The sequence below is a fragment of the Drosophila subobscura genome, chromosome A, assembly GCF_008121235.1.
Source record: "Drosophila subobscura isolate 14011-0131.10 chromosome A, UCBerk_Dsub_1.0, whole genome shotgun sequence".
NCBI classification, from domain to species: domain Eukaryota; kingdom Metazoa; phylum Arthropoda; class Insecta; order Diptera; family Drosophilidae; genus Drosophila; species Drosophila subobscura.
The window spans coordinates 10,388,863-10,405,155 of NC_048530.1; the positions used below are offsets into that span (position 1 = coordinate 10,388,863).

The window sequence follows — 16,293 nt, forward strand, 5'->3', positions numbered from 1 at the left end:
GGGACGAATTGGATATGTTACACGTGCTGGTCTTATTCTGCTGTTAGGGCTTGATTTCTATGTTGTTGCTGGATTGTAGTGTTGGTAAGCATCAGACTAAACTGAAAAAAAGTAGTAATGAAAAATGTCAACAAGATCACCGCCGCGCCGCGTTGACGACAACGATAACATACACAAATGGCAATCCTTTGCGAAGCCTTTTCCAAATTTTGAAAAAAAACGTATTCATTTGCATTTATTATTGGTGACTAACTAAGGAATATAAAAATGTGTATACATCGATGTAAAGTAAAGCAGGAAAATGTTTTCAAGATAAAACAAAATTGCCTAGTGAAAAATGTACGGACTCGGAATCAGCAACACCAAAATCATAAGATGCCTAAATACTCGTTTAGTCAGCCCCCCCAGATCAGATCAGAACTGCAATTCTGTTTTGTGTAACTGTGTTATAAATAGTCAGTGAAAAGACTCAACAAGAGTTCATGCATGAACACGTAAGAGCATTTTTAAGCTAAGAGAATTGACTGCACAGGCACTGCTTAATATGAAATTAACTCCACTCCAGATCAAAAGTAAAAATGACAAAAAAGAAATATCTACACAAGCATCTAACTGGTCTAAGGTAGCACCTCTTAATTAGTGTCCCAGCTAAAACCAAAAGAAAACAAATTGTTGTTTATGGCTCAACTCAAACTCAACGTGGTTGAGAATCATAATAATAATCTTTAAATAATGTTTTTTGTTGTATTTCCAACAAACTCGGAGCTTTGAGTAGATCAAATTCATGCCGCTCATATTTAACTTTTGAACATATTTTTATAGATACAATGGAAAGATTAAATAGAACTTTGAAGTATTATAGTTCAACAGATACCAAAGGCCTCATACCCTGTTCCAAAATATTAATATTGTTAGTCAGCAGTATGTATAGAAGAAACATGCTCTCAGCTTTTGAAGGTGTTTTCTTTTTCTCTACAATTTGTGCTTTCCCATTCTCCGATTTCTTGAACTACTCGTACTAACACATAAGAAAAATAAACCGTACTTAACTGGGATCACTATCTAGGAGAAACTGAAATAAAAGAGTAGTTTCATTCAGCTACAAATAAGTGACTGATAACGAGGAACGAGGACGATGATATGTGTATTTATATATGTATCTACAATATGTGCATAATGTTTAACTGCTGGGGATGTGGAGTGTGGATGCATATGACGAGTCACCCAAGTAAGACTGGCTCCAACTCCAAAGTTTTTTTGTATCTTGCAAGTCTAAGACTAATGTTGGATATGTGTATCACCCAGAGGCGGCTCTTCCGAACCCATAAAGTATAAATATTCTCGATCAGCATCCATAGTCGAATCAGCTAGATAAAAATCGATTCGGAAGTTCAACGAACAGTGATACCAAAAGAGACAGAGAGAATGCAGCAGTCATCCGCCCCGATACCAGTTCCTTCATTTACGTTTATATAAAAAACATTCATATATTTTAGAGAATACACACAGACATCATATTTGTCTGCTTGTTCACAAAGTTTGATTGCTCTAGAGCAGGGTTCGACACGGCTAGGAGTGTAGTCTAGACGCCCTGACGGAAGCGCTTCCGTCTGGATGTTACATTTTTATCTTCGTAGAACTATATCTACACCTGCACACCCATAAGCTAGGGCCCTTCCTCTATGAGTAACGCTCCTAAAAATGTATCACAGATTTTTTTAGATGTATGAAAGTCACATGTGGCCATTTCTCCAATGGCGAACAGTCGACAGTCGACAGTCGTTCGCATTGCAAGTGGATTGCATTGCATTTTATCGTGCTCTTGATTAGCAATATATTGTTACAAATTTCTGATACTGGGTGTTCAATTACTGAGTTAACTTTCAATAAATTAGGCTTACATTTTCGAGACAGAAAATTGGACTGGAATAAAAATTAGCCCACCCTTTTCTTGAGGTAGTATTTAATCACATTTAATGTACATATTTCTATCAGATTAGTTTTCAACTCAGTCGACAGTGAACTCATCCTACCTATCTTATCCTTCCTCTTTACTAGATCCACTGGATCGCGGCCTTTCAAATGCCTTCTAAACATTTTCTGTCTTCAACGTGTGACATTTTTCATGTATTTATACGATATGCAAGTAAGTTCTATATATTTTATTTCGTGGCGTGGGGCTGTTTAGGAAAGTTGTTTCTAGATGGTGTGTACATGGGGATGTTGATAAACAAACATACAGAATAAAAGAATAATTAGAGTTGCATATAAAGATGTTCATTGGATAATTTGTGTATTGTATTTACAAGCTTACACACACACACAAAATGTACGTACGTTGTGCACCGGTGTGGTAATTGTGTTAGAAGTGCCGAAATGAAGCTTAAGGGAAATAATAAATGACAATGACGCCCATGTATTTAAAGTAACGACACAGACAAATATATCAAAATGCGAGATAAATTAAATAAATTGACTGTTTTTTCTTTCCATATTTTGGCAAGTATTGTTTTGTACTTTTAAAAATTGTTTTCACGTTAATTGTTTTGTTTTTTCTTTTTTTTTTGGTTGTAATTTGTATTTGTATTTAGAGCTGGCTTTTTCATTACTTCTTTTCAACTAACCTCAGACACAGGGAGAAGTTTCTATGTACTACAACTGACCTGTAGCACAATGCCATTAAGGTGAATGTTATAAAAACGAACCCTACAACTGACATTAGAACACCGACTAGGAACACTGTATTTGAGCCGTGGTAGTTCTCTATACGAGACATATTTAGCCGTTTGTTTCGATATGTGCGCATATGATTTACAATTTGTGTGTGTAGTTGGATTGTGGAGTAGCAGACGAAAGTTGCGGATTCCGTTGAATCGACCAGCCGTAGTTTCCCACATTCATATTCATATTTAATGTGGCATACAAATTTTACAAGTTATTGTTGAGGTTTGAGTTACGTTGTGACACGCCAGGTGATTTATTGAATTTGCCGTTGCAGAGAATTCGTCGGTTTTATTATTACAGTTGGGTGGTTGTGGGTCGGCCGAAAATAAACAAGCAAACAAACAAATTTTGTACGCATTGTGAGAAAAAGAATTTAAAAATCTATATAGACTAGCATACCTAAGTGGGGCATAATGTACATACATAGAAATGATGTTGATCTTAATTGATTTATACGCAGGACTTTATGTAGGAAGTTTACATAAATTTACATAAATAAATAGATGTATGCTCGTGAGCGCACACATAAACATAGTTATGTATAAATATTCAAGAATCAAAACACGCACACGTAGAATCCTTCCACCCTAGCGCACTTGATTTGCCAAGAGGTTTATCCTGAAAATTAACGTATAGTGCATATAGTGCAACCAAAACAGAACTATTTTCACAATTGCACTGCAGTAAGACTCTTTTGTTTGTTGTTTGTTTATTAAGATTTTCGAATTCTGCTTTTTTGTTTCGTTTGCTTTTCTATGACAATGGTAATCTTTTTCTTCTTTTAATATAAACCTTACGGATAGAAATTTCAATGCACAAATTGGAAGACTTAAATATTTGGACTTTAAATATTTATATCCCAGGAATTGTCTGGAACGGTATAGAAATTGTGTGAAATAAACCTTACAAAACAAAACAAAAATCTATTTTAATTACAGAATAGATAAAACTAATATCAGCCCCTCCAGCCCCCCTAATGGGCCTATTAAACTAATTACGTTTCGTTATATTATCAACATATTAATCAAATATGTAAAACAGAGAGCATCGTGTCACAGTACCCACTGTCTGAATTGAATTATTTGCTCGAGAAGCAAGTTAGATGTGTTTAAGTTCAGCTAAAAAGTTGTAACAATATAAAAAATATATATGACCATAGAAGAATATATTGTTTACAACATCTAAGCCAAAATGCACACATCACTTGTACACATCAAATATTGAAAATTGCTTTTGTTTCATTAGTTTTAGAACTTGCTGTTTTATGCATACCCACATTAACTTCACACAATTCTTAATATAAACGTTGGGATATACTGCACACGGGATACAGGTAAACAAAGCAGACAGACAGCAGTTATACTTATTACTCAGAATGGACTTAAGATTGTGGCAGGGGAACCAGAGAGAGAGAGAGAGAGAGAACCTTACAAATCACTGGTCTGTGTCTTTCTTTAAAACTATTCTAAAGTACAAATAAAACGTTCTGATTTTTCTCAAAGATGGAACAGTGCAAATAACGACGCAAAGCAGTCGGAGCATATTCAACATATTATAAAAGCTTGTATTTACATAATAAAGTTGGAGTAGGCCTGCAACAAAATGACTGTCGTGGCCTGTTTAAAACCTTGGCTAAAGACAAAAATAAAACTAACAAAAGCTATTTTCTTACATCTTCCAATAAAAGTCGAAAGAAGAAAAGGAACGTTGTGAGATGCGTTCGGACACTTCACAACTTTTATACCCTGTATGCCCCCGTTGATTTTTTCGAATATTACATTTTACATCTACGTCTACATCACTTCTGAAACCAACACGGTTTGAAGTCTTAAGAATCTTGGCATTTGTGAAAACCGGGTAACGTTTTATTGGGATTTGACGGATGAAAAACTGTTTCTCAAAATTGCATCTTTTAGCTTTTCAGAATGGGAAAGTTTTTTAAAAAATTGTAAAAAACTTAAGTTATATGCAACCTCTACCTCTCACGCCTTACGACCCAGCAATAAACGAAAATCTCTGATATCCACAGATGTCACAGATAGCACTACAATGATATGAGAAAACCAAAAACGCAGTTCCGTAGAGAATGTCAATATCTATCACGATCTAAAACGTGATCCAAAAGGTCGTGTTGTTGTGAGAAGTGATGTAGATGTAGATGACAGATGTAGAACAAATATAAAATTTTCAATCTAAAAAATCATAAGGGTTTATACATATGTATATACAATGTATATTATACATACTAGCAAGCCCAATGCAGCTTCAAATGATTTGCTATTCAATTCCTTTGTTTTCTAGTATAGCTAACCTAAAACTGGGCTAATTGAAAAACCCGCCATCTTGTCTATGACAGTCAGGGTAACATAATTTCAAGGAGCACAATTGCGGATAAATATGCTAAAAATGACTGGCTATCTCTCTTGTTTTATCGACAACCGAAATCTAATTTCCCTTTACATGAGCCAAGTTAGTATTCATTCATTCATGGCTTATTATGGCGAAAGGCCAACTATACAAACAAGTCTGGACCCAGTTAGTTTTGTGTCTAGATAGGCTAGAAGATTTCCCATAATGCTGAGAGTCTTACGGAATATGCACGTTCTTTTCAGACTATATTATGTCCATGTTGTAGACCCGAAAATGATTCTTTGCTGCATATGCTTAATTTTCATGCATTTGTACATTCACATGTATTACCCGATGAAATCCAAAAGAAAATATTGAAAACAAAAAAACGTAACTAATGAAAAGAAAACTCACATAAAGTTCAGAGGCGTGTTCAGAGATTACGACAATATGATACAAGGCATGTACACAAATACACATAAATACTTTTATAATATAATGATTTAGGGCATGTACATACACATAAGTAGTTTTTAAATGTAATTATGTAAGCACAACAAATATTTTACACAGCGATAAAGGCAAAGGGGACAATGAAAGAGAAAGAAACCAGAGTAACCTTTTGGTAGACGTACACGATTCAAATAAAGTATTTAAAAAATAACTTAAGTACTGAAATTTTTCTAATGTACATATGTGGCAAGCTCTTGCCTTAACCATGGTTGTTTTTTTTGTTTTTGGTTCATATGCATTTTCCTTTGTGTATAGTGGGACAAATTTGTATGTGTGTTTGACTTTCTGGTACTCTACCTGTAGCAAACGGCCAGTGTTGCAAAACTAATGAAGACACATTTGACGATAACTGTTAAAATGATGACCATGGTTAATGTGCTGATCCTATTTTGGTCTGAGGTGCCTGCAAATGGGGTTGCGTTTTATTTGGAAATGAAATTAAATTTGTTAATATGCAGACATTTGTTGAGTCCCAATTAAGAATTAGATTGCCCATAAAATAGGATTCGAAAAGTTTTGATATCCGTTTAACTTTTGAATGCAGTATACACAGATACATACGTATTGCTAGTCGAGTAATCCGACACTATCGGGATGATACAGATTGCCAAACCAACCAAATTTCAACTCAGTTGAAGCTCCAAAATTTCACAGTAAGCTTTCCCTAGTCCAACAACTACTACATATCTATTCAAATACAAACTTAAGGGAGTACTCAAAGCGAGGATCTTGTGGGCCGACAGTAAGTAGTCTAAGTCAGTTAGACACAGTGCATTGGTGAGCATCGTAAATCGGAAAGTAAACAAATTCTTTTAAAAAAATTGAATGCAGCAAACGGGAATTCATAATATGAAATATTGGGAAGGAAAACGATTCATTTATCCTTGCCCTTATCAACTGGAAACAATTATTCATTGCGTGCCTGCATACACAAGCCACTGTGAAGAGATACAAATTGTTGATATCGGAATTACGGTGCAATTTATCGTCAAAATCGATCAAAAACTTAATGTTCCTTAAACTAACTAAATATTAGGATTTTACCATTACATTATATTTATTTTTAAGGGTCTGTTGAATTACTTTAAAACAAATAAACGTTCGAGCGGGTTCGATATAAAATGTGTGTGTTTGTACAGTTTTTTAATTTGTGAGCGAAATATGTAGGTTTGGGTATGACGATAAGTTAAGAGGGATGGCGACTGTATTGGGGAGCAAGACCGATACCATGAATGTGATATGAGGCTCCGTTCAATTGTAGGACCAAACAGCCCGTGCCCTTCGCGGTGCTTATTATCGGTAGTTTTTGGCTTCGTAACGAAATTTCATATATATTCAAGTGTAGATAAAAATTATATTTATTTAGTTTTTATTTTTATTGTAAAAATCCGATGTAACTAATTTTTTATTTGTATTTATGTACATATACAAATTTGTCCTAACACAACCCGACATGAGTTATTCTCAAGGATCCAAACCAACTTTTTCAAAAAAAATCTGGGGCTTAGATTTTCTCTGATATTTTTTTTTCGGACAACATTTTCTTGTAGAAAAACATTAAAGCTTTTTTCAGAGGTAGCTTTCCTTAATTTCATGTAACTTAAGTATCTTACATTTCATTGTAAAGAACTTTGCCATTCTGAAAAGCTAATTGATGCAGCTAAAAATATTTCCCAGACGTTAAGCTAAAAGTACAAAGTTCTTGGGCCCATTTTCTGGTACAATGTGGGCAGTTGGGTTACCCTCCAAACGGTATCTATTTTTCTAGCTCAGCCCTTTCTTCATTGAATTTTATAAATAACACTTTAAACCACGCCTAATTTGTGCACATACATAAAAACAACAAATGTAAGGACACAGGATATAATTTATTCGACAATTCGACTATTTTGTTCGAAACTTTAAAGAGCTTTGGTTTACTTTAAAGATGCATTCATCATCTTTTTAGTATGGCAAAGTTCATTACGTAAAAATTGAAGGTTAAGTTGCGTCAAAAAGAGAGGCACTACCTCTAAAAAAAAATTATTACAGAGCATGTTGAAATCCCAAAATATGCCAAAAAAAAGTTGGTTTGGTTCGAAACTCAAAAATGGTGTTAGGTAGTGTAATGGGAGAATGGACGGCATCAATCTATTAGATAATGCCACATAAAAAATCGTATCAGAGTGAGCGGCAAACAGTGGTTTAGGTTGTTGTTTACAAGAGCCATGGAAGCCGCTATAGTTAACTCATGGAAGCTCCACTGTGTTCTGGCCAATCATGCAAGCACTACCCAATTAAAAGATAAAATGATGTCGCAAAAGAACCGGAGTACACAACTGGCATTCCGTAATCATTTGACAATGTGCATTTTGCGGCATGCAAGTCCGGAGATACCAAAGATCTCACATGCACAAAATTTAAGTTCGGAAACAGCACTGACAAATATTAAAAGAAGCTTTCTTGTTTCGAAATAAGAAGCGGAGGTGTAAAAACTTCACAAAGCTGACTTTATTCCTAATGAAAATATACAAAGATAGGAATTCCTCACTAATTTTTGTTTATATTTGTATGTGCTGCATTGAGGCGTTTCAGCTATGATAGAAGCGATCGAAAAATTAGATGCTGTATCAAGTTAAAAACTGTGCAGTTTTCTGTGGAAACTTCATATCCAGTAATAAGATCACTATTGCTGCTCAATTGTAAAAAGTACCCACAAGTCAAGCAATGGCTTTTCTAGCGGACACTTTTTCCGGATCGTTATAATCGATGGCCTAAAGTTAGAAATGTTAAAAAACCATTAAGAATTCACATTTTTTTAAATTCTTTGAAACTAAGCTATTTTGTAAAAGAAGGTAATCATAGTTTTTAGAGCCCCAAGCTTGTCAAAAATTTGGTTTGGTTCGGAGCGGGTTGAGTTGTGTAATTAATTGAGCTCTTAGAAGTTGACGCTCCAAATTTGAGCGAGGAGCCGGTATTTATACAGATTAATGACAATTATGTATAAAATATAGTCGACGTGCCGTCTATAAATTACCAACTACTACCGATTTAATTCTTTGTACACAAACTTAAGTGCAAGTTAAATGACATCCTCCCAAACCCAAAATCATGGTAAAAATGGGGAAAGTTAAACGAAAAGAGTAATTAATAAAATGAGGTTTACGGATCTCAGAACATTTGCATATTAATTAATAAGAGAAAAGAGACTTAATATTGGTTTTCTTTCAAAAGGCTTGTTATCTGGCTTCAATTTCTTTGCTGTTATAGGGACTGTGGGTGGACGCTTGATTGCCTTTTTGGATCTAAATAATATTATCGCTGTTCATAGAGTTGCTTATAGAAAAAGCTTAGACCATTAATCGGCATGATTACCATTGTCATACAAGTAATCAAACCGAATTTTATCATATCGAATTTGAATCGAATTAAATGTCATTTGTCACTGTGATTGAACCAGGGCATCGCAAGAGTGACTTGGTTTGGCTACACTAAATTTGCTTTGTATCGACGGAGATCTTAGACTAGTTTTGTGAGTACTGTTCGCATTGGATTGGATAAGTTTGATCAAGATATCTTAGTTAGTAAATGTCTCTCCCGGCTGGTGCAAGGCAAAGCAAATACGATGCTGAAAAATGTCGTTGACCTCGACGCCCCTCTCTTACCATATGGGGTTTCTTTCTTTTCCATTTTTATTGTATTCTCCGGGGTGGGCAATGCTTCGGTTGGCACTGCTGTGGTAAGGAGAACGACAGAGCTGCAGTCTGTGCCACCCCAACCCATGTCGCAGAAGCAGCGATTTGTGTTAGTGCAGACCTGCAAGAACAAACGAAGAGTGCGGTCGTGAAATTCGCTTGCATTCGGAATACATGTGGAAGACCCATCAATGTGTGGGTGCATACATATGTGAGAGTGGGCGCGTGAGAGGCGCTCTTTTTTTTTGTTGGTTAAACTTACGCCGTGTTCTGAGCACTCTTGACCCTGTTTATTTGTTGGGCACTTGGTTTGATCCACATGGGGAAAGAGACTGACACATGTTTGGTTCAGGCAAATTAAGTTGTCACCGCACGGTGTTCCATCTTTGACCAGACCATGTTCAGGGTAGCTGTTGGAGCCTACTTGTCCGCTGGTTGCTCTGCAAATAACGAAAATAACGTAAAAGGATTTTGTGCCATCAATACCTGACATCCGCCTGGTCACTTTATCTGCTACGCACTTGCACTCGTACTCCAGTCCCTTGATAGATATTATAGTGCGGGAATAGAGTTGGTCGATGCCCTCGTTAACTGGTTGTCTTTCACCTTCCTTACATTGTAGAGTTCCGCACTGGACATTCCTGTCACGCACAAATAAATGTTAGCATTGCACAATTAGCACACAAGTTTAAAATCATTGCAAAGGCCGGCTCATGCTTAATTAAAACAAAATCCTCCAAACTCTCCAAATCCAGATAATCTTTCGTTAGTCTTTCTCTTTTTGGTTTTGAAATTTGTAAGATTTTGAAATGTAAGCTTGTAAGTAAGGCATTGGCTAGGTATTGCATATTGCATTACAAAAAAGCAACTGAATCTGCGCAAACTCAAACTTGTTAAAGTTTGGGAAATATTAGGACTTAGATCTGAATAATCAACTAGTCAGAAGGCTAGTCAAAAAACACTCGAACGAATGGAAATTGTATGTTTTAAATTCGTCTTATTTGGATCTTTATATTAATTGCAATGCGACTGTCAGAGAAAATTCCATATCCCTAAAATCTTCGAGTACCGTTTGCAAAAATATCTACGACAATCGAGCCAAGAATCGGGCGGAAGTCATAATCAGACTAACGCACTGAATTTGCTCTTCATACATCAAGAAGATAGAGATAGGCATACTAATGGTCACAAATCAAAAATAGTAGAGAATCTGATTACCGGCACGATGGCATCAAAAGTTAAGACTCGTTTTGCTGTGCAGATATGGGTGATAGAATTCGCATCGAAGGCGATCATTGATAACTTACTCTGGATCACACTTAATGTAATGTTCGTTCGCATCACGGCCACAATGGCCATTGATTGAGCCTTTAGAATTAAATTGTTCGTAGCACTGCCGATCTGCGGCGGATCCCCCATATCCCCAAATGGCTTCACATTGCAAGCTTAGTGTAGGGCAGTAGCCCTGAAAACAGTAGCCTGAAAAATACAAGTGTGGTTTCCAATTTAGATTTCAATGATTTCAAAATCTAGAATGCCAAAATGTACGCACCAGAGACGCCAGTTTTGGTGAGACCACATGGAGAGCCGTTTTTCTTGTAGACATCTGAGGGACATTGACCGACTTCACCATCGCAGTATTCTGGCAGATCACACTCATTGTTTGAGTCTCGGCAAATGTAGTCCTTGGGCCGTAGCTAAAAACATTTAACACAATTACACATAAACAATCGGAGCAAGCATAGAAACATTATGTATGTGGTACATACGCGGCATTGTTCGCAGCAAGCGCCGCTGGCGCATTGTGCCTCAGATTTTAGCTTGCATGTTATTCCGTCGCAGCACGGATCCAGAGCACATTCCTCGAAGGTACCACAATCGCATTCTTCGTCTTCCTCGACTATTTTGTTACCGCAGTTTCGGCGCAATTCGATCTATTAAATGAAAATATATGCGGTTCGAGATACTCCCAATCAATTCAGTGGGTTAAAGTGGTAAGGGTAAGGGTTCCGCTTACCTCATTTGGCTTGTTGAGCAAACACAGTCCGTGACCCGTCCGTAGTGCATCAATGTAATCTTTTTTACTGCACTCCGAAAACTTATACGGTTGGACATTCTCCTGTCCGACGATGGACTGTGCCATTATGCAGCCGTGCCAGTCACGGCAGAAGCATTCCTCACCTTGAGCGAACAATAAAAATATTTGTTTAATTGTACAAAAACAGAGAAAGACTCTGCTTACGTCCGTCGTCGTGTCCCATGCCGATATTATGGCCAATCATGTGAGCCATGGTGCCAGCAAGAAGGTGTGGCTCATATACGTTGACATCGACGCTGATGCCCACAGCCCTCGGTGTGCAAACAGTCTCGGGAACGGCCATCCCAGCCTCTCCGCCAGAAAATGTTTCACCACTAAGGGATGGAAATGAATTAACATGAGTTCCTACTACCATATTTCACATTTCTCTTACGTTAGTAACTGAGTGGTGTCTCTCTCGACTTGGAACAAATTTCTTGATGTGTAATCATTGAAGTTAGAGATTGCCTTGCCGATGTCCTTGCTTCCATCGATGACAGCCTGGTTCTTTCCCCATGTCTCAATGTAAACCACCGACACCCGAGTATTCAGCGTGCGAAAATACTGTTGATTTTGAATTTAAATTATTCAGACGATCGATTAAAACGGAGTAAAACTACGCACCAGATCCGCTATATTGGCAACCTGTATTGCGTCGTGAATAACCTCGGCCCGCGTGCTGCCGTTGCGCTTGTCAAACATTGCCTTGTCAACGATAATTGCTGTTTCAATGTATTTGGTGGCCTCCCGCACATCCCGCTTACTGCGCACTGCGTGGTTCTGCAGAATCTCATCCACCACATCCGCAACGCCTACTGACAAGTGTTTGGTGCGACGAGACAACCTCCATGAGTCGAGGTTACCTGAATTTGCGCATCCTTTGTTTGCTTTCGTGCGCGCTTCGAAAATGACATGCGGATGTTTCTGGCAGTTAACGAATGGGTGATCAAAAGGAAAAGGTTAAAGTTGGCATAATTACAATTTTACAAAAGCAAAAACAAGCGCTCCAATTGGGAGTTCTTACACCCAATTCTATGGTTAGGTGCCTTACTTACAGATAGATCGCCACCATAAAACGGATGAATGACGAATGTTTCGTTTCCAATGTGTATGACGCCGCTCACTCCGTTGCAAGTATGAAAGGCAGCGCTAGCACCTGGATAGTCCTTCACTGTCCCGTGGTAATAGCAATGCTCAATGTCCTGAAAATAAAAACACAAGTATCCAATTGACTTATTATGAATATTATGAAATTGAATAGCTAAGATATTTTCCCTTGGGTTCATTTGTACTAAGTGTACCAAATGTTCTCACATGCCGAACACTGCATTCATAAAGTATGGTAGTTCGACTGAACTGAGTCATGAGATTCGAATTTTAACTCACATGCCGGTTTCCGTCGACAAGATATCCTCCAACGTGGTAGTGCTTTTGTTGTATATTTGGTGAAAGAAGTTGTCTGTAAAAAATATAAAAACAGTTCTAGTCAGTAAGACCTTCTTTAAAAATCTCTTATATTGGTAAATATGCCACATAAGAGGTGATAGTAACTTACGAGTTAAGCTCTAGGTCCAGGCGAAATTTATGATTAAAGGCCTTAATAAGAAGCGAAGTGCGATGGAAATGTTTCTGCAAGTTAAAAGAAATTTATACATTAATAAAACAGCACAACACCATTTTTCCCTTATTAAATCAAAGAAAACCAACTTGGTTTTTAGTTTTCTCGTATCTTCAAAATTGTGGATGTCACTCAATTTGATTCAGTGTTATATTATCAGTCTTGACACGAAATTTGGTTACTCTAGCTCTTGGAGTCACAGAGAACTAGGCGTCAAACAAGACAGGCAGACGAACGGACAGACAGACATGGCTTTAACGATTCGGCTGCTGTTTCTTTCGGTGCGTTACGCACAAAACCTCGACCACTAATCTAATACATCCCATTTACTCTTCGAGTAACGGCAAAGTATTTAAAACTCGACAAAAATTATAAGGTCCCATATGTACTGAGTACCAAGTACAAAAGTAGATACGTGGCTTTAGACGCGTCTCACAGTGTTCCCACAGGCAAACAATTTTGCTTCATAGTGATATTAAATAGAACGAATTTACCTTTGTCCTGCCTCTGTTGAATCCACTGTCATCATGCTGGCGAGGACGTTGCCCCGGCTGAAAAAATGAAAACTGTGATTAAAATATGAATGAAGATGAGGATCGGTTTCGTAGGCGATTTCCAAACAGTTGAGTTTCACCACATCCAGTGGAGAAGCAATTACTTTTAATAGTGGAAGCGACTCGACATGCTTATATACCAATTATATTCCGTGGAATATATTTGAAACCATTCCTTTTTGGAAACTGTTTTACAAGTTCCGACTGGGCTGAGGCTACATTTGGATCTCAACAAAGCTCACTCGAAGGGTTAAAGGCGTGTATTAGATTTATGCTCGAAGTGGACACATGTAACGTGCAGAAGGAAACGTTTCCGACTCCATAAAAGATACATACATATGTACATATGTATTCTTGATCAGTAGCTGATCAAAAGCCGGGTCGATATAGCTTTGTCTGGCTGTTCAGCCTGACCGTCCCGATGAGCCCATAGCTCGCAAGGATCACACATATGTATGTAGATCGGCTCAGAATCTGAGTACAGAGCTGGGAACTCCGTCAGGGCTAGGTGAATACACCGAAAAATGACGAGCAGCACTCGAAAATTTAGTTCGAAAGTATAATAAATAAAATACATATAAAGCATAATTACTTTTATAATATTTCGCTTATGATGTTTGCGTACCTTTGAGGGACTGACTTCACGTGTTGATATCCCCATCTTCTCGTGATGGCGCAGCTGAACAGGATATATTATTTGGTAGTAATGGCCACCGATGCGACGAACCAACTCTTGATTTTGCCTGTATTCCTTAAGTAACCGTTCCACTTCACCTACAAAATAATAAAAAGAAGTGATAAGATGACGCTCAAAATGTGTCCTGAAGCTTGGGTTGAATAGGAAATCGAACACGAACAATGTATTGATGAGTAATTCTATAGCTTTAATCTGAGTAGCGTCGATACAAACTTACCAACGGGACTTTCTTCATTCCAAAAAGAATCGTCTAGAGTATAATCTGCCTCTGTAAAAAAATGAATACAAGTTGTCAAAATTGCATTTTCTGGTTTGTTTTCGGTGTTTAAAGGAAAATAGATGACTGGGAACAATCCATGAATGAGTCTTTTTCGAACCCATCGGGGTCGGACACCATTTAAATGGACTTCTGCGTGGACGACATGGTAACTGGATTCGATTCCGAGGAGGAAGGGCTGGAGATTATGTGCCAAACAAAGGATCTTCTCTTTAAAAACGCTAGCTACGAACAAAAAACGACGAAGGATCAAAGAAATAATGGAAGACTTGGATCAAGATGATGCTCAAGTGTTAACAACCTATTTTTTTACAAATGAATGCATTCCCTGTTCATCTTCTGTCATGGCATTGTGTGTTACTTATTCTATATGTTTATTTGCTGGATGCAGAACCATAGGGTTTCAGAATCCAAACGCTTTGCCGAGTTTTATTTGCAACGGTAAAGCGTAGGAATTCTAAAACCCTACAATATGCTCGTTGTCTCGATATCTTTGTATGTTTACTTCTTAGGCATCGTCTCACAACCTTCCTCGATATAAGCACCGCTTTGAGTTTCGATATGAATTGATTGTTATGGCTACAATGATGGTCAATCCAAGGGCAGGTTGGTTAACAAGTCTGATGACTTCTTTTATTGTAGATATTTGTGGGAAAAGAAAAGAAAGTGGAGCTACTTACCGCCAGCGGATGTGGCCAAGGCGCACAGCTGGGCAATGATGAGGATCAAGTAGGTGATGGTTATCCACATTATGCAGCTTCAATATTGTGTTCTAATTAGTAGGCGTCGACGTCAACGTCTGTGTTAGCGTCAATGCTAAGTCTTGGTCGTCCTCTCCTCGTTTTGTTTAAGGTTATTCTCCTTGAATCTCTTTTTATTCTCGCTCTCGAGGATATTTACCAAAAGGTACTCTCACGCATCCAAACTTTAATTGGTACATTGGAAACAATCAAAAATTAATTATGCATCTTAATAGCTCAAGTATGCTTTTGTTGCGGTAGTTGCACTTTGGATAACAATCTACTGCTGCTATTGGCACATTGGTGGCACTCAACTCTACGTTTTTTCTGTAGGTCAGGTTGTGTGGCAGTGGATGGCTATGGCTGTGATGAAGATTTGATTTCCGTTTTTAGCAGAGACTGTGTCTAGGCTCTTGTATGCATAAGGGTACAGCTGGAATTGTAGCTTCATTGCGCTGAGCTGACCTGAGCTGAGCAAGGCACTCTTTAGTTTCCTCACCGCAGCTATTGCATTTACTCACTCACTGGTTCGATTCACTCATTCAATCAAGCTCTTTCTTGGCCTCCGATTCAGCTCTGATCTGTATCTGTATCTGTATCTGTATAAATAATGTCCAACCCGGTACAATCACAGTGATATTGTTATCACTTTTACTTATACAAATTTATAACGCTCAATTTGGGAAAGTTTACCCGACATAAGTGTTTGAGTTGAGTTGCATGAAAATCTGTATCTGAATTTGATGTTTTCAATTTCCTAGAAACGACCTGAAACAAAAGAGATAAGATGCGCATCATTATAATGTAAAAGATAAATAAGAGAATAATTTGTAAGATTTCAAAATAATTTCATTGACCATTTCAAGGATGAATTTGTCAGGAAATGGTCTGTTTGTTTTCTTACAGCTTTATTTATTCTTTGAGGAGCACTTACTTCGGGAGTCCATAAATATTTATATAATCGTATTTTCATAGATGGAAAGCCGTTGCAAGAGCACAAGTGATGCGGCGCTAGTCAGATGTTCAGATGGAACTCTGTGCACCGACAGTATGCAGCGGCGTCACTGATG

General features: G+C 37.6%; 1 protein-coding gene across 12 annotated transcripts in view; it reads right to left on the reverse strand.

Annotated features, from left to right (window-relative positions):
- LOC117903602 (zinc metalloproteinase-disintegrin-like batroxstatin-3) overlaps positions 1–16,293 on the reverse strand; it is a 29,124-nt gene that overhangs the window by 8,908 nt on the left and 3,923 nt on the right. For 5 of the 12 annotated variants that reach the window (XM_034815848.1, XM_034815843.1, XM_034815849.1 and 2 more), the window contains exons 2-19: positions 15,164–15,991; positions 14,424–14,474; positions 14,135–14,283; positions 13,450–13,506; positions 12,893–12,966; positions 12,724–12,796; positions 12,393–12,539; positions 11,962–12,261; positions 11,732–11,901; positions 11,503–11,672; positions 11,278–11,441; positions 11,030–11,194; positions 10,813–10,957; positions 10,568–10,739; positions 9,782–9,901; positions 9,523–9,700; positions 9,231–9,381; positions 2,625–2,763 (exon numbers count right to left, since the gene is read on the reverse strand). In XM_034815848.1, coding sequence (XP_034671739.1) covers positions 2,625–2,763; positions 9,231–9,381; positions 9,523–9,700; positions 9,782–9,901; positions 10,568–10,739; positions 10,813–10,957; positions 11,030–11,194; positions 11,278–11,441; positions 11,503–11,672; positions 11,732–11,901; positions 11,962–12,261; positions 12,393–12,539; positions 12,724–12,796; positions 12,893–12,966; positions 13,450–13,506; positions 14,135–14,283; positions 14,424–14,474; positions 15,164–15,233 — 2,495 coding nt within the window. In that variant the 5' untranslated portion in view covers positions 15,234–15,991. Of the gene's footprint in view, positions 1–2,624; positions 2,764–5,883; positions 5,990–9,230; positions 9,382–9,522; positions 9,701–9,781; positions 9,902–10,567; positions 10,740–10,812; positions 10,958–11,029; positions 11,195–11,277; positions 11,442–11,502; positions 11,673–11,731; positions 11,902–11,961; positions 12,262–12,392; positions 12,540–12,723; positions 12,797–12,892; positions 12,967–13,449; positions 13,507–14,134; positions 14,284–14,423; positions 14,475–15,163; positions 15,992–16,293 lie in introns of all 12 variants that reach the window. The other 7 variants (XM_034815846.1, XM_034815851.1, XR_004649515.1 and 4 more) reach the window with 6 other exon arrangements.